Here is a 24610-nt window from a genome sequence, read left to right as displayed (position 1 = left end):
AGTGTCTTTGCGCTCCTGCAGTCATCAGCTTAGAATAACTGTCATTTAACTAAAGAACTAAAGCCATCTCATCTGCTGCCTGCAGTGCACTCACAAAGGGGGTCCTCAATTTTTTTATTAAATAGATGAACAAATGCAGTATATCTTTAAAAGAATGCTTTTAAGACTCTGCTGCTTATAGCTTTAGCTGAAGACAGCATATTTAGAAGAATATAAGTGAGAGGCATAGTATGGAATGAATGTAAGTCAAGTGAAGGATTCAAAGGCTCTCAAACCCAGCAGGGAAGATTAAATGTTACTCTTCTCTTGGAAATGGCTAGTTAGTGCAACGATGGTTCTAACCTTCCAAAGAAAGCTCCTTGATAGATTTGCCAATATGCAACATAGTAAAATTTCAACAAAATTCTAAGAAAAATCCTAACAAATTACCTTTGAAATCTTTTCCATTTCCTTTATGTGTGGCTCTTTGCCAGTTTGTGATGTGCAGGGAATCACAGGGCCCCAGTGCCCAAGCAGTGCTGGGAAGTGGTTCCTGTCTGTTGCTCCTCCTAGGGAAAATGTTCAAAATTCTTAGTGTGGTGGTAAAGGCACTGCTGTTTCATCAGAACCAAAAGCTCATGGGCAGTTGTTTATAATGGTAAGCAAAAAAAAAAAAAAAAAAGCTTTGGAAAGAAATTCAAGGAACAGGACAAGTTCGGTTGGGTTGTTTTTTTTTCTGGCTTCTGGCAACAAAAGCTGCTGCTAGCAGTGATGTCTTATGCTTTATCTTGACTAGAAGATGCAAGAGTGGTCTCAGGAAAAGTTTTCTGCTGTTGTGTCCATTAAAACAGCAGAGAGTAGACTAGCCATATGAATATGGATGAGGCAAAGTGTCAGAAACTTGATTAGAGTAGGTCAGGACTCAGCACTGTTCAGATATCCCTCACGCAAAAGTTGCAAAGTGGTAACTACCACACAGTATACTGAATGTAGTGCAATTCTGTTATTTTCCCGCCTTTCTTCACCATTTCCTCAAATTCACAAGTTAAAAATAGAAGTGTAGTGGAGGATGATCTTCTATGTGGTTAACTTTGTGGACAGGCATCCTTTTTTACCTTACCCTGATTTTTGTGTGTGTGTGCCCATAGAATACAGTTCTGGATTAGATCTCGTGTTTTCTTTACTTAAAAAAAGAGCTGATTTTGATACTGTGCTACTGAGTAATGACTCTGTATGTGTATGTAGAAGGTGATGTTATAGGATAGAGTATTAATAAAATCATAGGTTTGATATTAAATACAGAATTTTCTTAGATTCAAAGACTTGAAAAAATTGGGGCAATTTTTAAATGTCATATAAAACACAGGAATTAAAAGATGGAGATTTTCAAGTGCTTAGTATTTGCAAAAACACGAGAATACTTACTTGTGTCTGTTGGTTATTTTTTCCCCCATCTGCTTGTAATTACATTTGACATGAATGTGGAGGAGAAGCATCTGATAAAACAGTTTTTTTGTAGTAGTTTATTTCAAGAGGATGTGATGAGGGAAAGAAAAATGGGCATCAAAGGACATTGTTGAGGAGATGGGCAGGTTTGCACGACTCTGTTGTGGCAGAGTCTGAAAGCAGATGTATGAATGTTCCTGGAGCCAGCTCCCTGCAGCTGTTGCCTTCCCTTCTTTTGTACTAGCACTTAAGATAGTAGGTCACAGGAGCAGGTCATACCTTTAATATGGAGTTTTAGGAAGCAGTACAGAAAAAAGCAGATATTTTTTTTCTGCCACAAATGTAGCTTGGACATCAGTATCAGTTATTAGAACTGTCCTATGCAGCAAGAGCAAAGCTAAGAGATGAGGCTGGGCAGAGGAAGGAGAAAGGAAGAACAATCTTGATATTGTGGTGGTAAGACTTGGCTCAAAGTAAAATGTAGAGGGATTTTGCACATTTCTGGCTGTGTTACATACTTGATGTTTAAGTATCTGCTTGGATCATTTATTTCTGTCATTCATCATGTGGGAATGACTACCTTCTGGTAAGTAGAGCAGGTTCCCATGTTCCAAGAGGTTAATTTTGTCTCTAGTACCCATTTGTTTACTTTCTTCACTAGATCATTTTAATTGGCAAAACTCAGTTCTGAGACTGAGGAAAACCTTGACTTACAAAAAAGTTGAAATGTTATGAATCCATAAATGAGTAATTAAAGACTGGATATGTCTGACTTTTTTCCTTTTTCACTTTAGGCTTGTGTGGCTAGCTGCAACTTTTTCTTCTCCCTTTTACAAGACCAACCAGAAAAACACTCTATATGCTGTTACCATACAGAAGTATATATTTAGAGTCCATTTTAATAAAGGGTAAAGCTAATATTCTCCTAGGGAGAAGGCATCTGGGAACAAGACTGTTAATTTTCTGCAAGTTTTCAGCATTTATGAATGAGGTAATATGCTGGAAAGTACACATAGGTATTATTCAGCTACTGTGCATGGCAATATCTTCAATGTTTCTAAGTGATTTTTGTTTGCTTATGGAAGCAGAGATGAGATACATGCACAGTGGGATATGGACATGTTAATTTAGGAAGGTGCAGCTTGTCAGTAACTGAAATAACAAGTATATATTTAACTAGGAAATCAGCTTTTTAAAATCTTAGTAACATGATTCTGATACTGCTGCATAAGTAAAAAGACAATTGAAAAATGAATACTTGACATTACAAAGTAATGAATCTTTCTACACATGCTTATAGATGAAGATAGAAATTTACAGATCTGACATTTCTTAAAGTCTGCAACTTTGTAAACTTGATTTTAGTAAATAAATTGTGTTTATGTTTAATATACTGTATAGATGAGTAGACTATTCCAGGTATCTGTCAATGTGGCTGTGTTGTATTGCAGTAACAAATTCTTGTTAAGTATGTGAGGGATGTCATCGGTAAGTTAGACATTACAGGATTGTAGTCTTACTGCTGCAGGCCCTTTTACATCTCATATTGCCTGTTCAAATAACTGTGTTTATATTTAGATGATGTATGTTGAGTAAGGTGAGACTGTCTTTACTACTGCTGACCCATATTCAAATTTAATGTTGCATTTACCAAGTTAAATGATTGGCTGTTAATTAGTTCTATTTACAGAAACATGGAAATACTCATGAGGTTCAGTGGAAGTGTCAGGTGCATGTGAATTGCTACTTTGCCATTGGCACAAGATGCTGCGCTGAAGTTCAATTGAAATGGGATCTGCTCCACTGCTAGCCTGTGTCAGCAGACACCAAGAAACTCTTAGTGGAAGAATGCTAAATGAAAGCTGTTTTAGTAATTATGCCAGGGATCTCTAGCCTCATTAGGCAATGGGTCAAAGACTCGACTTAAGTTCCCTCCTCCTGTATTGCTGTGCAAATGTTGCAGCCCATCAGCAAGCAGTTTGCAAACCAGGGCTAGAAAGCTTGTGCCATAGATACTTCAAGCTTTGTCTGTTAAAGCTTGTCTTTCCCCAGTCTATTTTTACAACTTCTGCCCTGCTGGAGCAGTGACTGGGGGGTAACGAACCCAGGAGTTTGTACTGCTTTCCTCAGTGCTGCTTTTAGCTCCAGTATTTGAAATACAAACACTGAATGAAAATAATATGCTTCTTATAATAGACTTCTTTAGGACTTGAGTGTTTTGGTAGTATGGTTTTCTTGTTCTTAATTTCTTCCAGAACTTTGGATTTTCTTCAGAATCTTGCCTTTGGCAGGGTGAGGAGAGGGAGAAAATGTTGGGCCAAAATTAAAAATCAGTGATTATGGTGTTTTTTTCTCATGGCATGGGAAGAACTGGCATCACAGTGGAGCCTGGACTTTTTTTTTCCCTCAGAGGTGCATGTACGAGCAATCCTGACAATTTCAGCAGACAGTGTAAATTCTGTAGTTAAACTATCTCTTTTCCCCTGAGTGAACGCTTCCTTGATGACCGCTTCATGTACTGCTGTGCAGCTCTTCTGCTTTGGGGGGTGTGTGTGTGTGTGTTCTTCAGAGATTCACTCAATCTTTTTGCAGCTTTTAGCTCTAGTTTGCACTGTTTCAGCCTCTCTGGAAGGTGCTTGTCTGTTAAAGGGCTGTACTTACAGCAAGAATTGTCTGGCACGTTGTTCTTAAGAAACATACGCATATGTGAAAATACTGATCTTTTCTGTTTAGAAGTATTGTAAAAGTCTGTTTTGTACTCTTGAGAAAATACAAAGATTTGAATATCGTTATCTTTAGAGGAAAAACGTGACCAATCATTTCACAACAGTTGTGTCAGACGATACTATACAAAATCCCTAAATATTCTTATGGGTTTATTGAGTGCTTGGATTAGGCTTTGTTTTCAGAAAATCAGACGAGTGGTGTTTGTTATTTGGTTTTTGGGTTGGTTTTTTTTTCTCTTTTTAACTTTGAGAAACTTCAAGATACTTAGAAGTACTAGCGTATCTATGGCATTAGGAAAGCTGTACTAATGAAATGATGTAGCAGTGTGAGCATACGTGACAAAACACTGTCTTCAACTCTGGGAAGTTGTGTTTCTGTTGCTCTGGGTGTCATCTAGAATGGAATTTAATTCTCTGTAAGTAGTCTGTGTTTAAAAGAGTGGCTAGCCAGAGCAGCTTCCCTTAAATCTAAGTACGCTGAGAGAATGGGGGCTTGACTTCTTTCTGATGCCTTTTCTGGAAACTAGCCATAGAGATCCTGCATCCTGACAGATTCTGTAGACTTTTTTTCCCCGCCTGTATCTTGGCATAGGGGGATGGGCAATAGAAGGTACCTGAAAAATCAGAGAAGTTAATTGTGTTTCTTTAGATTGCCTAAAGAAACAGGAAATTCTTACTGTGAAAGAGGTAGCTTGTTATCGATATATTTCCCTACTCTAGTCTTACTTTTCCTCCTTTGCTTTCTAATGATTACTTTACAAATACCACTAGGGAATTGAAGAGGTTAAGAACTCATGCTTTGCTTTCTAAATAAATTCTTTCACAATCTTTGAGGACTTCTAGAAATAAGTCCTTCCCTTCAGTGAGATTAGAAGTGTTTGTTCTAAGCTCAGAAATAAACTGTAGGAATTCCTTGATAACAGTAACTCAGATTGTTTTCAGTTCCTCTTTTAAAATTACTAAAAAATGTTTGCTATAGTTTATATAATTGTTTGTTCTAAATATATAAGATAAATATGACTTTTTTTAAAAGGAGGTGAAGGGGGATTATTATTTTTTTGTGTGTGTTTGCAGCATTTGGAACACTTACCAGTGTTGCTTTGCATATTATATAGGGAAGAGAAAGTACTGTATACTCATACGTACTTGGATTTTTTCTGTCCATTGAAGGAAAACAGGAAGCAAACCAGAAAACTTTATCTATTGATGTGTCACTCTCTCTCTCTTGCAAAAAGCATGTTTGTTTACTTAAGTATAAAATAATCTTCCACTGTTTTTCCTCTGTCCTTTGACTTGTCTACTGAAAACCGTAGATATACCATGGGGTCCAGTATTATTTGTAGTTTGTAAAATTTAGAGATAAGGTACTGGCTGGCATCATGGAAAATCCTCAGATATGCAGTGCAGTAAATGTGATAGGCTTTTCTTAGCCTTGTGTTTTGATTTTTTTTTTTTAAATGGTCTCAGTAGTGGTCTGAGTGGTAGGAGTACTTAGTAAAGATCTGAACTGTGCTATGGATTCACGTTTAACCTTAAGAGTAATTTTGGTTACTCTGTATAATGAAATGGGAGTGATAAGTAATCTTATTTTCCTACAGAATTGATGTCTGCTTTTTTTTTTTTTTTTTTTTTTTTTTATGGTTTGTAAATGAAAAGTAATTACTGTTATTGTCCATCACAAAAAACGGCTGCCTATCTAAAATTAAGCAGATCTATTGCATGGGGACTTTTTAAACATTGTAACATTTGTTACTTGTTCTTACTGAATCCTGCTTGGTTTTGGGTAGTGGTCACTGAGTGCACATGTGGTGGTAGGGCTGGTCTGCTCTTGTGTTTGTGAAAAATGAAATAGTTTACTTGGTGGAACCTTGGCCATTGATTTGAGACCATAAGCACAAGAATGCCACTTGGAATAAGTGACAAAACTATCTACGGTTTGCTTTCTGAATCTTTTGCAAAATACACATAAGTTATAAAGTTTTTGAAGATAGAAATAAATCTTTGTGAGTTACAATGTAAATGAAATATCAGGCATACTTTTTTCTTGTTGAAATACAGTTTGTTGCTGTTCTGTTCTTTTGACAAGCAATTTTAGAGGTACTTTGAAAAACATGTAAGCTTAACTAGTACTGACTCGTATTCATTTCACTGCTTCTCACTTTCTTGCCCCTCAGGAGTCATCTTGCTTGGTATCAGGACTAGATATGTATGAGATAAGTGTCTTCCCAAAATAAAACTGACCCAGTTTGTTGGAAGCTTTTACTTGAAGGTGGTTTTGACTGGAAGGGCTTAAACTTAAAAGCCATGAATATCAAAGTCAACTTGCGATATCAATTGATGGGATATTCTTGAATGCAGAATAAAACAAAATAACCAATGAAGGTTGATGTCATGGTTTAACCCTGGTCAGCAACTAATCACCACACAGCTGCTCGCTCACTCCCAGATGGTGGGATGGGGGGGAGAATTGGAAGAGCAAACGTGAGAAAACTTGTGGGTTGAGATAAATGCAGTTTAATAAGTAAAGCAAAAGCTGTGCATGCAAGCAAAGCAAAACAAGGAATTAATTTACCACATCCCATCGGCAGGCAGGTGTTCAGCCATCTCCAGGGAAGCAGGGCTCCATTAAGTAGTAATGGTTACTTGGGAAGACAAAATGTTATCACTTCATATACCGAACCCTTCTTTCTTCTTCCCCCAGCTTTATATGCTGAGCATGATTCCATATGGTATGTTTTGGTCATTTGGGGTCAGCTGTCCTAACTTCATCCCCTCCCAACTCCTTGTGCTCCCCCAGCCTGCTCAGTGGTGGGGTTGTATGAGGAGCAGAAAATGCCTTGATGCTGTGTAAGCACTGCTCAGCAGTAGCTAAAACATCCCTCTGTTATCACCCCTGTTTTCCACACAAATCCAAAGCACAGCCCCAGACAAGCTACTATGAAGGAAATTAACTCTGTCCTAGCCAAAACCAGCACAGTTAAATAAACCAATAGCTGTGACCTTTACAACAAATGCAATAATATTTTGTAGCAGTATCATGTACCTCTTTTCCATATATCTCAAAGCAGTTTATAAACAGTTAAAGAAATTCCTGCCCTCTTGAGGGACAATAGCAGAGATTCCTGCCTGGCAGCTGTGGGAACAAGCACAAAGGGAAGAACTGACTTGTCTGAATATATGCAAAAGTCTTCAGTGGGTAGTTCAGGGCAATATGTATTTCTCTGAAATTAATGTGTTCCTCAGTTCTGTGTGTTACCACTTGCTCATTCTTTTTTCCAAGGGCATAATATAATAATCCCTATTTTAATTAACTTCTTGTCCTCTCACTGTATTCTTACAAAGAAGTGGGCAGTATATTATGTGGTTGTTTTTGCTATGTCGCTATAGTTATTTAAAATTAAACAATACTTTTATGTACTTTAATACACTCTTTCTTAAATTTCATCTGTATTTAAGAAAAAAAATAAATTAGTAGTCTGGAGGAACTCTTTGATTTTAACCTGTTATAGAAATTATAATCTATTCAAGGTTTTTTGTCTCATTGATGTATTTTTAATACAGTATTTAATAGTAATTATTTGTTCTGATGACGCAAGGAATGAAGCATCCAAACCATCCTGTTATGTTGTCATTTCAGGATAGCTCTCCACATGAACTTCCTGCTCCAAAGCATCGCATGCTTAAAATATACATACTTTCCCAGGCTGTAATAAACATGCCAGGAAAAATACAGTGAATACTAGTTGTATAATAAAGTTACTCTAAGAAATAATATTATATACTTCATCAAAGGACACTTAGAATTTTGTACTTCCCTTCTGCATTATTAAAGTTCCTGGCAGAGCACCAAAGTGCTTTCATATTTTAAAGAAAATTCTCAGCTAAAATGAGAGAATGTTTTTATAATGAATTTTTCAGATTAAAAAGATTATAGTTGTGGGCATAAAGTATAAAAATAGAAATAGTAAATCCAAGTCAAATCTACAAATAGCTGGTTGAGTAATCTGTTTCATGTAGTGAAGGATTACTGTGGGGCACTGGCTGTTCATGTCATGTGAGAGATGGGGTGGGGAGGAGTGATCTGCTTACAACTATCTGGTGCTTTTAGTGATGTGACTTTTTATTGCAGCACATTTATTGTATTTTATGGTCACCTCTAAGTCTGAGTTTGAAAGTGTTTGTATAGGGCACTGCAAACTTTCTATCTGGCATCAACCTTACATTTAGATCTTCTTATCAGGGGTCTGGTCAAGCTTACTGCAGTAGCAAGATAACTTGACCTTTTTTTATAGCTTACAGTTAAATCTTGCTGCTTTTGAGTCTATGACTTACAGTTAGCAAAAAACCCCCACCACCCTCTCAGATATTTTCTATTTCATTGAAAATTTGAAAGAAAGCAGATTAGCTTTCTATTTTCAAATATTCTTAATTTTTAGAGATACGTTAGGTAAAAACCATAACATGTCAGGGAAGTTCAGTGTCTGTTGTACTCAGGTTTGGCAGGTTTTTAAAAGACAGACAGACTATTTGTGTGTTTGCTGTGCTTTAGGAATGTGTAGGTTTTTGAAAAGTATATTGAATTTTATTTTGTCTTTAGTGGAGCAGTTAGTACTGGAGTCAGGATTTTGTCTTAACTGGGTGTATAGCTAGCAAATACAGCTGTGGGGTGTCTTGTTCGTACTGGTAAAAGGGTAGATTGGAGAGTAAAGGTGGCCCAAAAGCTGATACAGACTTCAGGCATCCTCTCAAGCCAGAAATATGGCTTGATGATGGTGTTTTCTATACAGATGCGTTATACTTCTACAGGGAGGTATTGAAAATTAATAGATGTTTTAAAAGAATCTGGAGGTCATAAATATTGCATAGTTTTGCGTTTATCAATAGACTCCAGATCCCATGGCTACGTCTTCTCAAGTTGTTCTAGTAAGAAAACTATTGTAATTCCAATGAAAAATACTGTCCCCACCATACATTATTGATGGACAGAAATCCTTTGATAAACTATTCTCCAAACTGGGTCTTATACTGCCTGGCATTCTACAGACATCTGCCCAATATATATCTGTGTTTTGTTGTTGGTTTTGGTTTTAGTTTCTCCAGCAACAGACTCTCAAAACCTTGGATGATGAATTGAGAATATGGTCATTTAAATTGTGAATTACATTAACGTGGGAGCAGTTGAGGGCACTTTAGGATCAGCATTTACTGCTGACAAGCTGGAGGGATGACCTGAAATAAATCTCTTAAGAACATATGTTCTATTTGAAGTGCTACACTTCAAATACAAATAATTATGCAGATAAATATAAAATGGGGTAAATGATGAGGCAGTTGGCTTGCAAAATATGATCTGTTGCAGGTCAAAACAGAAGAGAACATTTTACTAATATGTAAGGGAAGACACTAAAGTTCTGCTGATTGTTTTATTTTTTAAAAGTACCCTATATCAAAACCAGGAAGTCTTTAATCTCTGCTTAGTGCTATTGGGGCCTCAACTGAAGCCGTGTTTCCAGTTTGGGCACAGTGAGTCAAGATAGAGGTAACCAGTTGGAGAGTGTCCAGAGGAGATAAAAATTATCAGCTGTCAAGGAAGCATGAAAAGAGTGAGAACTGACATTCTTTGTTGCAGGTCTGTCTGTCTGTCTCTCTAGAGAATTATTGAAAAAATATTTTGTAAAGAAAGGAATAATCTTTCTATGAAGAAGACTAGGAGTGATTTAATCTAGGGAGGAAGATCTGGACATTAAGAAAAAATACTAATTGTGAGAATAGTTGAGTTCTGTGATATGTTGCGTAGGAAGGCTAAGGCATCCCTCTTGTCAGAGGCTAGGCACTGGAAAGACAGCTGTCTGGGGTTGGTTGATTCCTCTGTCAGAAAAATGGATTAGTATTCTTGAGGTCCTTTCCAGCTGTTTTCTCTAATTATCTGGAAAACAACTTTTTGTGTTTTAAGCCATAAGAAGTGGCTTATGTAGGAGATAGCATTGATTAGTAAGAGTTATTGAGTTCTTACTTTAGACAAGCAAAGACCTTTTTTTTACCCTTCAAAGCACAAGATAAATTTAAATACAAACATTATGCTTTCTAACTTCCTTTTCTTTTAAAATATGTTTTTATAGATCTTTCTGCCTTGCACTGTTATTAAGTTTATTATTACCTTGAGTGCCTTTCTTTACTCTGGGAAAGTGAAGATATATTAAGTAAATGTATTTTCTTTATGTATTAAGTAAACTGGTATAGAAAGACACCAGACATTTTTGTGGTAGGCTGTCGTAATGTCTTTTATATCAAGATTGCTTTTTAAAAAATTGCTACTTCTGGTTTTATAATTATTAAGGAGTCACTGTTATTTATATATTTATTCGTGTCTGTACCAGAAGACCATATCTTCATATGTTTTTGGTATTTTTTTTCTTTGTTTCTTCTCCTGACCAAAGGGGCTTAGCCTGGACTATTTTTTAGGTATAGCATTATATGACATTAGTTTTTAATGCTTCATTCGAGTTTTATTTCCCACCACTACCAGGTCTCTGTCTTGAGAAGCTGCCAATTTCTTCTTCAGCTAGCAACCTCCATGTGGACCGTGAACAAGAAATTGTTACATGCTACGAGAAGGCTGGGGATATTGCTCTTCTGTACCTTCAGGAGATAGAAAGGGTAAGCTGGGGTTATTTTCTTAACTGGAGAATTGCGTGGCTCATCTTTCATTAATATATTTCGGTAGCTCAACTAAAAGGTATCTATATATTTGTTTTCTTAGGACTTCAATGCACACTTACAGTTGGACAATAAATTAGTATGCCTTAATGCATGTATGGTAGCTGTTCTTCTGACTGTTCTCTTTGAAAATAGTGCTAGTAGTCCAAAAAGGGACCGAGCTCCTCTGAACTACTATATATGTTCAAGGTGCTGATCTGTGGCCTCTTGTTACCCTACGGTAGTTCATTTATGGACATGGGATTATGGTGTCTTTCAAATACACATGTCGGTGTATGTACAATGTATGCATATACTTACTAGCTTTTCAGATAATTGTTAAAAAGAATTCAATTCAAAATGAAGCTATGAAGATTGAAAATTGATCTTGTTGGTGTTTATTTGGAGCCAATAACTTAACTGCTCTTAAACCCTCTTTATAAAACTACTTGAAGGTAAAATTCTGAAATAACTTTGTACTTGTCAGCAAGACACTTGACATAGTAGTGGGATGTCCAGAATAGTAACTGAAAGTGTGTTTACTTCAGCTAATAGGTACAATCCTGGGACAATTAAAAAATAATCAGATATGATAGCCAGCTAAACATATGACTTTAAAACATAGATGAACTTCATATAAATCTTAGCTTTATAAATTGGATTAGGACAATGTTCTTGGACTTGATAGCCCATTTGTCGTTTTATCTGCTCAATATATTATTTACTATATGTATGAAACTACAGTTACAGTTAAAATCTGAGGTACTAGATATGCGGGAGACCTGTTTTTTATTGATGAAAGCTGATATATCCAAGCTTCATATTGTTAGACCAAATATAACCTACAAACAGCTGTGCAGAATATTAGGCAAGTTACTGTTTTCCCCTCTAGTTTTATGGATTATGAATTATGAAAAAATAAAGTTAGGCTCTTTATTTGTAAAGAGCGTAATGCTTCATGATCTAAAAGCTTTGCACTTTATCTGGATTTAAAGGGATACATAGGCTCTTTTATTTCCTTTTGTTTTCTTTGATACCATTAACCTTGTCTTGTTCCTTACCGCTTAGCAGAAATCCTTCAAGTGTTATGATTTGGGTTTTTTTTAAAGAAAAGAAAATGTTTGATACCCTTTCTTTCTAGGAGTTAAACACTACTGCAATTTATTTAGACTTTGAGATCTGGTTGGGCAAAATACAATACAACTGGGGCTCTGTTCTTGGCTTGTAAGTACTATTAGAATGAAGCAAGCCAGCAATATCAATCTGACCCTCTTTTTCAGACTTATTGCTTACAAGCCTCAGGTCTGTCATTTGACAGTTGTCTTTGAAGGGGTTATTAGATACAGTATAGGGTCACACAAGCAAAAGGAAGGGGAAAGAAAACTTTGATGCCATGGGGGAAAGAAAAGTAACTCATGCTTTTTTAAAAATATATACACATTTTTATTTTCTTAGAGTTTTTTGCTTTGGGTTTTTTGTTTGGTTTAAGATTGTCTTTTAGTGGCTGGTACACTGTGTGAATGTGAAGGCAAATGAAAACTGATAGCTTTCCATTTTAAGAGAGCATTTTTAATGTTGATGCAATACAAATTCAGTTTCTAAATTGTTTTTTGGAAATCACTCTGGAGATCACTTTTAATCTTCTTAATGCTTTCTGCAGCAGTCTTTCCTAAACCTATCAGGGTTTTAGATTTTGAATACCATCACCTCCTGCTACTGAATAAGGTTGCCAATATGCTTTTTTGTATACTTCTCTTTTGTGTACCATTCTTCACAAAAATTTCTGGAAAAGTATTCTACAATTTTTCTTAGTGGCATTTCTGCTTGGTGAAGAAATTACCTTTTAAGGGTATAGCCAAAAGCAAAAGGATTGGTATTTAGTTGGGAAAGGAGGTTAAGTATACAAATACTCTACTAGCCACCATGTACAAATGAAGAAGATTTCTCCAACATCAAGTATTAACTTCTGTGTAAAAGTACACAAAACTTTAAGTTTTTTCCAATAATTTTTCCCCCTTTTGTTCTTTTAGATAATTAATGCCAATATACAAAACAGAAGCCCTAAGCCAGGGCCCACTGCACATGAACAAGAACTTGGTTTTTTCCTGGAAACAGGACTTCAAAGAGCACATGTTTTATATTTCAAGAATGGGTAAGATTGGTTTCTCCTTTTTTTATATTCACTTTTTTGTTCAGGCTTTGTATTGTATGTATGATCTAACTGGGCATCATAATTTTTAGCAATTGTAGATTGTGTAATCATGAGAACTGTTATTAATAAAGTAGTAACATTTCAATTGAAATAATAAGGCTACTCATATTGTATTTACTCACCTATTATGAAATTGTTTTATCAAAGTATATTAAACAGAAAGCATTTTACATTTTCACTTACTAAATGTGAACTTGAAATACTTTAAACTTTATTTGAAATTTCTTTTACTTTATTACTAGACACTGTTAGAAAGTGTTTTATAACATATTGCAAGTCTTGATCTGTAATTTGATTTTGTAATTTTTTTCCAAATCTCTTCAGTTATCACTTATTTTAACATTGTGCTGCAGGATAAATGTGCATGAAGATCAACAGTATGTATACAAGTATACAATCTCCATTGTACCTGCTCTAGAGATACTTTTAGATTCTGCATGGGAGATCCTTTATAATTTATTTTCAAATAGGCTTCCCTTAAAAGCCTAAAAATAAATTCAGATAACACAGAAAATAAAAAAAAGGAATACAATTCTCCATTTTTAAGAGCTTCAAAACTTGGCACAAATGGTTTTTAAGTACATTTCTGACATTTGTTTTTGAAATCACATAGTTTAAAAATTTGTTTGCAGGGCTTCTTATTTCACCAGGAAAATGTGGTTAGATCAAAATATTGGAATTCTTTATAGGACTACTGTTTTGTACCAAAAATGTTTGTTATTCTTTCAAATACACAAACAGGAGATGAAGGGAAATCATGCAGTGTCTGTAAAGAGTTCGAGATTTTAATGTACTGATGGTAGGGTGACAAATGCTATACAAGTTTTCAAACTGTTTAGGGATTTCAGCTTGGAAATGATGACTAAGTTTTTTAAATCTCATTCTTAAAGTAATGAACTACTGCTGCAATAGCACATGATCTGAGAATTACATTTTAGTTCTGTTTTCATGATTTAATTGCAGGAGGAATGGAATGCTCTGAAAGCTAATTTTTTTCATTTACCACAGCTAAAAATAGAATTTCTGCCTTGATGCGTGCACAAAAGATACATAAAATATACTTAATGAAAGAATCCCAGTGGCAATTGTGGTTAAGAATAAGCTAAAAATTCCACATTTTGAAGAATTTTGATTGAAGGCCAGGAGTGGAAATAGTTCATTTAATCTGACATATGCATAAAAGGAATCAGCAATAGATGTAGCAGATTAAGGTTAATGAAGAAAACAAAAAAAAGCACAGAATAGTTGTACAGTGGGTTAAGGAGCATCCAACCCACAGGAGTGCTTTTCCTTGAACATTTCGGTTGGTCTGGTATGAACTTTGAAAGGTTGATTGTATTCCATGTACACTTTCACAATGAAGCTGTTGGTGATCTTGTTAACTCCTACATAAGCGTGTAATCTTTTTTGCAGTCTTTAGTACAATGGACACTTGCAGTTTACAAGCTAATTGCACATTATATTTTTAATTTTAAATTTCTTCTTTCCATTTCATTGGCCAGTGCTACTGTTTTTTGTGGTATGAGAGGAAGAAAGGTCGTAGGAAAAATAGCTCTGTGCCAATCGTTATTTTACATATTCCTGACATTATATCCTTTAGTTTCCTCTCTTAATTTAGAGCCAATCTTAGTTCCTCCAAGATTTCCTAGTATGGTCATTGTTCCAGGCTGGTAGTTATGTTGCTGCTTCTATGAGTGTCTTTTTTTTTTTTTTTCATTTTTTTTTTATTTTTATTTTGTTACTTATGTTTACCAGAACTGAACAGAACATTGATATTTACCTAATAGGAACAAATTTATAGCATACTTTTTAATACATTCATTTGAAGGATGCTTTGCTTGGTTTTTCAATTTGTCATCTCTCCTGGTGTTAGGCTTACAGAAATCTGTTCGAGACCTTTCCATTAAGCTTTGCAACACACTTCAAGTTTGATTTTAATCTAAAATTGTAAAGATTATATGAACATTTTCAAGGAGAGGAAATGTAGGTTAATTATAGGCAGTTTAGAAATGGAAACATTTCTTTTAAATAAACTGGTTTTGCAAATGAAACTGTAGATGTTAGAAAGGCTTCAGTCCTGTGGAGGAGACAGGGAATCACCAGAGTTTATCTGCTTATGAGTGGGGGGGGCGAAGTAGAAGAGGAAAAGTGTGCCCATCTGTTTTTACAGGCAGACTAAATCTGCTATTCATATTGCAATGCAGTAAAGTATTTTTGTGTATGTTTATGAAGTGAGGCTTACGTTCAGAAGAGTTGAATCTGAAGTAAACGTTCCTTTCACCAGACTATAACCTGGCATTCGTTTTGAGTCCGTTCAGATGTTACCCTGTTACCAGCATAGTGGCTATAGTAATTTATGTGTTAGAGCAGCTTAAAGATCTGAAGAGATGTTTATGGATTTTTTGCTGGGTTTTTCAGACTTCAGTTCCATGCCAGTAAGTACTAATAAATATCTCTCAAAATCTGCTGGATAAATTGTATTTGTCTTAAGTCCTTTTGCTATGGAGTAGGTTTTTGTTGGTGGTGCATATCTAGAAGGCAGTCAGCTAATCACTGTTTTTAATTACACTTCCGCTAGAAGTGGAAGCATCATTTTTGTGCATGTATGCCACTTCAAAACTAAAAAATAAGTAAGATAACTTTAATACTAACTGAAAGAGTGTAATTTTAGCAGTAATGCAGGGAGTATTGCTGCCTAACAAGAAAGCTGGTTGATCCATTTTAAATTTCCCCTTTGTTCACTAACTGTGCAGAGATTTTTCTTTTAAGCCAAGAAATCAAGTTTTTGTGGAGGATTGAGTGCCTGTCTTTCAGGTATGCATTATGTTATCTGAAAAACTACAAAGTGTTTGAAACCTAACCGCTAAGTTCTGGCATCTTGAAAATACATGGAAAAGCAATTATAAAAAAAAAAAATAAAATATGGTGGCAATAGTTTGAAGAACAGAAGAATGTTTTCTTTTTAGTGCTGTATTAAGACACATCTGAAATTAATGCTTTCTCCCAAAGTGTACAGAATTCTAGTAAAGTATCAAACTACGTATCTATTTTTCACTTGGGAGCAGAGGAACATTTCAGCTTGGAAATGAGTAACAAAGAAGTTGAGGAAGCTGTTCGAAAAGTAGGGTTTATGTGCTTTTTAAATACATTCTGAAATAGGTAATTTTAAATTTCTTTCTGGCTGATTATGCAACTTCTATTTAGTGTAGTAGTAACTTTGTAATTTCGGATTGGAGGAGTTCAAAGTCCTGACGTTGTTACAAGAAAAGCTGTGAGCACAGGAACTTTGACATTAGACCTTAACATAACTATTTTCAAGTAAAATGCCCCTGAGAGAGAAAGGACAGCCATTTATGTACCCAGTAGTTCTTCTGTCCTAGTATTTGCTTTGTATTCATGTTACAAGGTAAACAAGACAAGCTTGAATTTTAAATTATTTTTATTTTAGAGGTAGTAGTGTTCAGAAATGTATGGGAACTGTATACTCTTAAAGCAAAAGAGCTTTCTGGTTGAAGTCTAAAACCAGGAGCCTGTCATGTGAAAACCAGACTTCACTAGCTTTCAGAGCTCTTTTTTGTAGCTTCTCCTATATTTCACAACTTCTCCAAGGACATTGCTCTATCATGGTCCAGGATCCAGACTGCAATTTGGTCTAATCTCCATAGTGGTTCACGTGCTGAATCAAAACCTGAGGGATCTGGACCAAATCTGTACTCGTCATGCTGTCATTACCTGTGCTTGCACAGCTGCAGTGAAGCAAGACCGTCCCAATCTTCTCCATTAAGTTGTTTCTCAGAGACCGGCATTTTCTCAATGGAAAATTTACCCACCTCAAGACCAAAACCAAAACAAAAAATCTCAACCAGTTTTTCTGCATATAATTGATTTTTATTGGCTTACAAAATGTTTGACAAGTACAACCAAAAAAAACCAGACTCTAAGCAGTTCCTCATGTATAGGAGTTGTCTATGTAGAAGTTGTTTCTTTACCTATTTTTCTTTTTCCATCGTAGCATCAATAGGAAAATCATAGGAATATAGCTTTCATGTTAGTAAATGGGGGATGGTGGATGGAAGCCAATTCATAAGTGCTTCTTTTGCACACATGTACCTGTACAGTGTTCACAGCTGGGTATTTCGCAGTGATGAAATCCATAAGAGAAGGATTTATGTAAATGTTTTGACATAAGTGCCCATCAAGACACTGTATGACCAGCTGTCATAGAATACAGTGCTAGCTATCCATCACTCTCTGAATCTGTTGAGATGATGTTGCATATTCTGCATCAGTCTCAAAACAAATTGGTCATTAAGTAAAGAATAGAAAGTAAGATGACATTCAAAAACATTGAAATCCTATAAAGTACTGTATTCTTTATATGTGAAATATCATTACAATATTGAAAAATAAATGAAATTACTTCTGTTGCAGTTTTCAAAACAACTTTGTCCTGGAAATAAGGCACAAACATGCTTTCATGTTTGTGTGGTTAGGAAATTAACACAGAATATATTCAAGATAGAGACAAATATCACTAGTTTTTGATTGCTAACAAAAATGAGTTTTCAAAGGACACTTTAATATCTGCCTTATCAGGTGCTTTTCTTATCCTTATTTAAGATACCGTTCTTACTCTGTTAGTTTTTGTTGAAAAACAGTATATTTGAATGTGAGGGGAAATTACCATTCTCTCAGATATTCAGATAAAATCATCCATCAGGAATGCTTTCTCTTTCAATCTTTGTTTGTGTTTATTGCTCAGAATTGTGTCTTAAAGAGTTTAAGATAATAATGCATTGTGAAATTATAGAAAACCTGTCAGTTTTACATGGAGGACTAAGGTGAATATAAACATGAAGGAATCACTTCCATTCAAAATAATCTCAAATTACTTTTGTAGTAGTTACACAAAGCACACTGAAAGAGCAATGTTAGTATCTGAGTTGATGTTGAATTTTGATAATTTTAACAATTTGCAGTTAGTATTCTGACTCTAGCCCACTTTTTCCGAGAAGATACTTAGTGGGTTTTAGCCCGTGTACTACAGATCTTGCTGACTGTGGCTGTTGCTTGCCTTTGCAAGCATCACATTCAAGGTTTTGGTTTTATGTTGTGTTGTGATGGGCAGCAAACAAAATGGTATTGGATTCCTAAACTGGGGAGGGACTATTTAGTGCGCTTCCCCTGCTCCCACCAAAATGCTTGCTTTACTGCTGCATTTCATGTTCTGGTTTTTATTTCCTTCTCCGGTTTTGATACTGTTCTGAAGAACACTGCTTCGCATGTTAGGTGTTACATGATGTGGCTATGCCACACGTTTTTCTTCTTTTTTTTCTTTTTGCCTTTTTCCTTGCAGCTTCTAAGATGTGGATTCATAGGATCACACAGGTTGAAAGGGACTCTGAGAGGCCATCTGGGCCAGACCCCTGCTCAGAACACGTCTGGTGTAGAGCAGCTTGCTCAGAGCCTTGGCCAGTTGGTTCTGTATGTCACCAAAGATGTAGGTTCAAATTCTGATGAGTTTTGGGGCTTAGGTGTTTTGTGAACAGCATTCATGAGGTGTATCACCTGAATGTGAGCTGCAGTAACTTACAACTAATTAAGTCTTTTGAGTTTCTTTCTGTTAATATACTGATTTTTCTCTAAAGGACAGTTAGTCCTCAGATGGTAGTTATTTTCACCAAGAAAAAGGTTTCATTCTATGAATATAGTATTTGGCTATTTCTGTTAAAGCTTCAGTAACAGTTTAACATGGAGCTTTTCAGTATTTTGTACTACGGGTTACTATTACATTGGTTCTTTTTTAATATTGAAATCGTGGTTTTGAACTGATTAAAAATTAAGGAGGCTGCCAGTTTTAATTGCAAAAATGTTAATTGACCCTGTTAACTTCAAAGGACGAAATTAGCAGGTAGGAGAACTAATTGGTGCTAGATTTTTTTATGATAGTAGTAGAAAGGGATTTGCTAAACTGTAAGGTAAGTTTGCCAAGGAAAGAGTGCATGTGTTTTGGTCACAGTAGTGATAAAGGGAACTGGCTCTTGGAAAAACTAGGAGACTAATTATGTACAGACCTTTAAAAAAAATCACAAAAAAAACCCCTAGTACTAAAGGAAATTTTGTCTTTTTATTAAAAAGTAGTAACTATTCATAAGCTATTTTTGCAAAGAGTTACCAGATTACTTGACTTTTCAACACTATGCTCTTAAGCTGTAGGTACTGCTGTAGCAATCAAACTGTACCAGTATGTTTATATATTCAAAAATCAGTGAACAGAAGACTGGTACAGTGCTAAGAAAAGCTGAATACTGTGCAGGTGTTTGAAGCTGTGTGTGTCTCTTTTTATTTGTTATTGAGATTAAAGGCTTTTGGAAACTCATCAGTTCTTTAGTATCCATTACTCAAATGATTTCCTTGCCATTGGCCAAACAACTTATAAAATTGTTTCTAATTTTTTAAGGTGAAAAGCAGTATTATACTGACCATGGTGAGTATTCACTACTGTGAATACCTTGCTGATGTAATACATGCTACAGAAATGCTAGCCACCAGCTGAAACTTGAAAGGCAGGCAAGCTTTACTTCATGTGTTCAGGTGAATACTGGAAAATTTCCCTTTCCACCTCCTGATTTCCACATCTTTTTACAGCACATAACTGCTAGGATAATGTGTTAAACAGCTAATTTGCTGAGGAGTGCTTGTAATTACTTTTTTTTTTCTAGTTGATATGCAGGCATTTTGGTGTTTGTACTGAAATAGTTTTGTTTGGGATTGGTACACCTCTTACATTTGACCTTTTAGGCCTTCCTAATTCTCCTTCCAATGCTGACCCACTGTCCTAAATGACCTTTTCTGGACTCCCATTTCCTACACTGTATTTTAAGCATGAGAAGTTGGAAGTAACACTTTCTTCTCACGGTGTATGGTCCTGCCCTTGTGCATTTTATTCCTCTCCTGTGCATGAGCATAGTGCGTATGTATAAATAATTTTGACAAAGTTTCAGTGCCTTTCTGTTTACCAGATCCCCATGTTACTGCAGCATGGGTATTTTTAAACAGTTTCTTTGGAAATTAGTAGCTCCTCAGAGATTACATTCAAACAGATGTGTGTCTGGTAAGCAACTCAGCAGTGAAGTAATCTCAATTACTTCACTGTGACATTTTTATAAGACTATTGGCAGGATGTTTTATAGAGGTGGTCTTATGTTCTTCCTGAAATGTGTTGCTGTAAGCCTCATGCTTAGGAACACTGCATGAATTTTTACCTGCAATGAATGAACAGAGGAGGAGTATAAAGAAAGGTGTTTACTAACAAATATTTTGCTTATATATTTTGAAGTATTAGCAGAGGCTTTTCTTTCCAGAAAGTGTTGTCCCTGTTTGTAGCTACAACTCACATTTTGTGTGTTGTATATAGTGTGAATTTGAAGGGTTTTGGTGTTCTTTCCCTGCCTTTCCCCAAGTTAATGCATTCAATTACACTGAACACTGGTTCGTGATTAATGTGAAGAATATAAAAATAAAGACAGCTTAGTAAGTGTTTTCAGAATTGCCATTGTGTGCAAAGCAAAAAGGAAATCTTGCCCTCCATTCTACTTTGCTTTAGTATTACAGCCTGATAGCAAATATAAGAGTTGGCAATAAAAGGCAAGACTGTTATTAATTATACTGATGAATAAATGGTACATAAACAATTTTAAAGTAGTGGAAAACTGTTTTAACATCTCTAGCTAACCAGAAGCAGTAGCTTCAAGATTAAACATCTCTGGGGTTACCAACAAAGAGGTTTGATAACCTCTTATTTTGATTTGTTGGGGGTTTTTATTTTCTTTTTTCTTCTCCCTCTCCTAGTTCATTTTTGCTATCATTTTTCACACTTAACATTACTGTTTTGACGCTGCTGTCCACACTTTAGCTGTCACATTGAACAGGCATACAGTGTCAGTGAAGTATCAGTGCCCCCCTTCACGACTCAGCTTAATTCTTCATAGGTGTTGTCCCTAGTTTTCTTTCATTGCAAGCGTGGCTCTCTGTTCCTCAGCTTTTCTGTTCTTTGGTGTCACCACTGGGAGGGCTGAACCACATACGGCGCTCAGGGTTTAGCCTTGTTTCTCCTTGCTCAGCACTGTCTCTGATAAAATATTTGATCTGTCACTTCAGATTAGCTCTTTGGGTTCTATGAAATGTTACACTTCCATTGATGCATCTGGCTGTTTGTTGCTGCTTAAAATCTTGCATCTTGGCAGAGTACACTGCCTTCATGGTTTCTGCTGCTGATTTCAGACCTTTGAATCTTTAAGACAGGTTGTAAAACCATGCCCATGTTGGTCACTCTGCTGAAGTTCCCCATGCTTTTATCATGCTTGGTATTAGACTGAGTGGCCTCCTAGGTCTTCAGTTTAGCATTCTAAATAAAATCACTGTTTGGTCCTGCACATTCTTCCTTCTAGTTCCATAAGAGATTTTATATTTTCTTCTAAATAAAGATAAAATAACCCTATAAAATTTATAATATATAAATCGACTGATGTGGAATACAATATTAAATATTTACCAGGGTAAATTCTATTTTATTTCCTCTGTTAACTTACTTCCTTAGTAAAACTTTCTGGCATGTTTAGCACTTCTTTCTTGTGAATTCAAGAATGGGCTTTTTTTGTTTATGATTTCTTTTGGCACGTTCTTAATCTACCCCCATTTCTTTTTCTGACAAGATCTCTGCTTGAAAGGAGAAACTTGCAAAATAATAGGAGGTAAAGTGCAACTAACTGATGCACTCAGTCTCTAGTAACTGGAGAAGCCCTTTTGTGAATCCGGTCTTTGTGCCTTAGTAGTTGAATCTGGTACTTAGTGTACACACAGGCACATATATACACACGTATATAGTGTGGTGTATATATATATACACTTAAATGAAAGAACATTCTGAGGAGGAGCTGAGGTGGTGGTGTCAAGAGCAGTAGTAAACAAATCATGTAGTGTCCTGACACTGTAGAGTGGGATTCCCTGCTCTCATCTTCCCCATACCTATGCTTCTGGCATGCATTTTTCTTGTTTGCTTTTTGCTGGTTCAGATATTTGTTTGGCTCCTCTGTGGAGACATCTCATTCTCCAAAACAGCAGAAAACAAGCAGCAAAAGAATTGTAACTTTCTGTCGTTTTAGTGAGATTAATTGATTTCCTGGAAGGTGTGATAATGGCTAATGTGGCTGTAAGAAAAGAGATAGGACCATGCAAGTGAAGGGTCAGCAAGAGGTAATAGTTAGGCTAGTATGAATAACTTAGCCTGTTTACTGGCATGGCTTTGGGTTTAGTTTTCTCTCTTAAATAGGAGAAGTACTGAAATTTAGCCACCAAATTGCAGAGCAGGTGAGGTGTGCTCTAAGTTCACTAAGCAAAAATTAACTCTCATTCCATTTTTGATCTGTAAAAGGCAGTTAGACTAAATATTTGGGGGGTTTAGTTTTAAGCATAAGGGAGATGCCTGCCAAACAAAGCCATTCTTGCACTAATGGGGAAGATATTATCAAAATATGCTGCAAATACAAAGTAAATCAACCTTTCTGAGAAATTTAAAGTATTTCTTTTGTAGCCTGTTTTGAGTAGATAGTGATTAGATCTCTCTCCCTCTGTTACAAGGAATAGTGTTTGTTTTTTTCATCCTAACATCTTTCTATTGTAAACTGCTTTTCATTGAGTGGTTTCTTTCATTCTTTTCTACTTTGTGTGTGTGTGTGTGTTTAAAAACATAAATAGAAAAAGTATTTGTCTGGGGTGTGAGGTTTATCTGCACCACTAATGCCAAAGCACTGTTGTCTGATGCCAAAGGAAGAGACCTCTTGGTCATGATAGTGACAAACATGTTGTGTCAAAAGTTTGCTACTGCTGGCATACATACTTATATTCAGGTGTTCTGATCCTGCATTGAAAGTTTCTCCTTGCTGTCCCATAAGAGCACCTTTGCATAGATGCAGTTAAAATATTTTCAGTATTTTAAACAGAAATGCTGCCTGACATTTTCAAAGAAGCATAAAAGTTGATCTTGCATCAGAATAATTAATAAGGTTCTAACATAAATTGTTGGGGTTTAGGGTCCAAATATGTAGACACAAGGATGAAAATTATCCCAAAGGTCATCAATCCATATAGATTTTCAACAGTAGATTATACCTTTAAATCCTGGTTCTGTCTTTAACTGTTGTAGTGCTACTTAAAGAGTCAAAGTAGCTTTTTTTATCTTGAAGATTTAAAGCAGCAAACATTGTAATTGGTCTTTAAAAACTATGAAGGTGCAATTCAAAGAATTTGACTCAAACATGTTCTGATGGGAGGCAGTCATAAATACACATATACCTAACTAGCAATATCTGTCTGTGGGCTTTGTTTTGTCTGAAATTACTGAAAATGTGTAAGCGCTGAGTGCATATTAATGTACCATAAAATTCCTTCTCTTGAGAATGGAAGGGATCTCAAAGTCGTTTACAGACACTGTGGGACATGTTTTTCTAAGTTAACCTGCCCTTTTGCTCTGGCATTCAGTCAGAATGGGCGGAACTGCTAACATGAAGGCACATGGTAGTGAAATTCAGGTGAAAGTTCTGTGCTTCCTAGGCTAGGCAGAAAAAGTATGTGCCAGAATAGCTGCCACTCTCTTCTCTCTGATGTTACAAACTGCTAACAAATACAGGAAATGTACTTTGCTAAAAGCAGTGCAGTGTGGGGATCAACCATACTGTTCATGGTATATTTTGCTTCATTACTCAAAGCATTTAACTCAATTTTTGGGTGATTTAGATTGTAGTTTTGAAGTGTAATTTTTTTAGTATTCTTCATGTAGAAGATGCTCAACAAATCTGTATTGTATTTGTGGTTATTTGTGCAGTGGATCAGTGTTAAATGCTTTATGAAGCAAAAAGTAATTCTGTATTTTAAGTTGATTTGGTTTTTTTTCTTGTACAATCTTACTGCTTTTTCCATGATACAGTAGAACTTCAGTCACAAGTTTCAGTCCTTTGTAGATGCTTATAAAAATGTAACACGTAACTAATAACAACCTGTCATGAGGTTCTTAAGGATTTTTAAAGGTTACATACTTTTTCATAGGTACTATTTTTTGTAATTTCATATGAAAAAATGCTAAATCCTAGTATTTCTTAAAGATTTAAATTATTGTGACTTGAAGTTCTATTACATAGTATATGTTTTATCTGTACTGGGAAATTAGTGCTTCTAGCTGCAAGCTCTTGCTCTCATTTAACAATTTTGCAGGGAACATTTCAGTTTAATTTTTTTGGCAAGTCTGTCTGTCTGTCTTTTTTTAAAAATCTTGTTACAAGGACACATCTGTGACTTTGCAATACAGTCCTTGAGAGAAAGCTCCATTCATGGGAAACATGCGCTTAGAGCAGAGGACTTAAAGCTGGGATTCCAGTGGTCTGGTTTTGGCTCTCTGTATGTGGCATGTGGTATTACTGAATGGTATGTGTTTTGGCTTTCCAAAGGTGCTGAAGGTATACAGCTTCCACGGAGTTCAGAGGTTTTCTTAAAATTT

General features: G+C 35.7%; 1 protein-coding gene across 2 annotated transcripts in view; it reads left to right on the top strand.

Moving 5' to 3' along the window:
* The window catches only part of TTC7B (tetratricopeptide repeat domain 7B), a 154835-nt gene that overhangs the window by 35945 nt on the left and 94280 nt on the right, over window positions 1–24610 (top strand). For both annotated transcript variants that reach the window (XM_080396701.1, XM_080396700.1), the window contains exons 4-5: window positions 10678–10808; window positions 12878–12999. In XM_080396701.1, the coding sequence (XP_080252827.1) occupies window positions 10678–10808; window positions 12878–12999 (253 nt within the window). The remainder of the gene's footprint in view (window positions 1–10677; window positions 10809–12877; window positions 13000–24610) is intronic.

Source organism: Falco punctatus (assembly GCF_963210335.1).
Source record: "Falco punctatus genome assembly, chromosome: 7".
Taxonomy (NCBI): Eukaryota; Metazoa; Chordata; class Aves; order Falconiformes; family Falconidae; genus Falco; species Falco punctatus.
The sequence above is the reverse complement of the archived record's forward strand: the minus strand, read 5'-3'. Positions and strand labels throughout refer to the sequence as shown.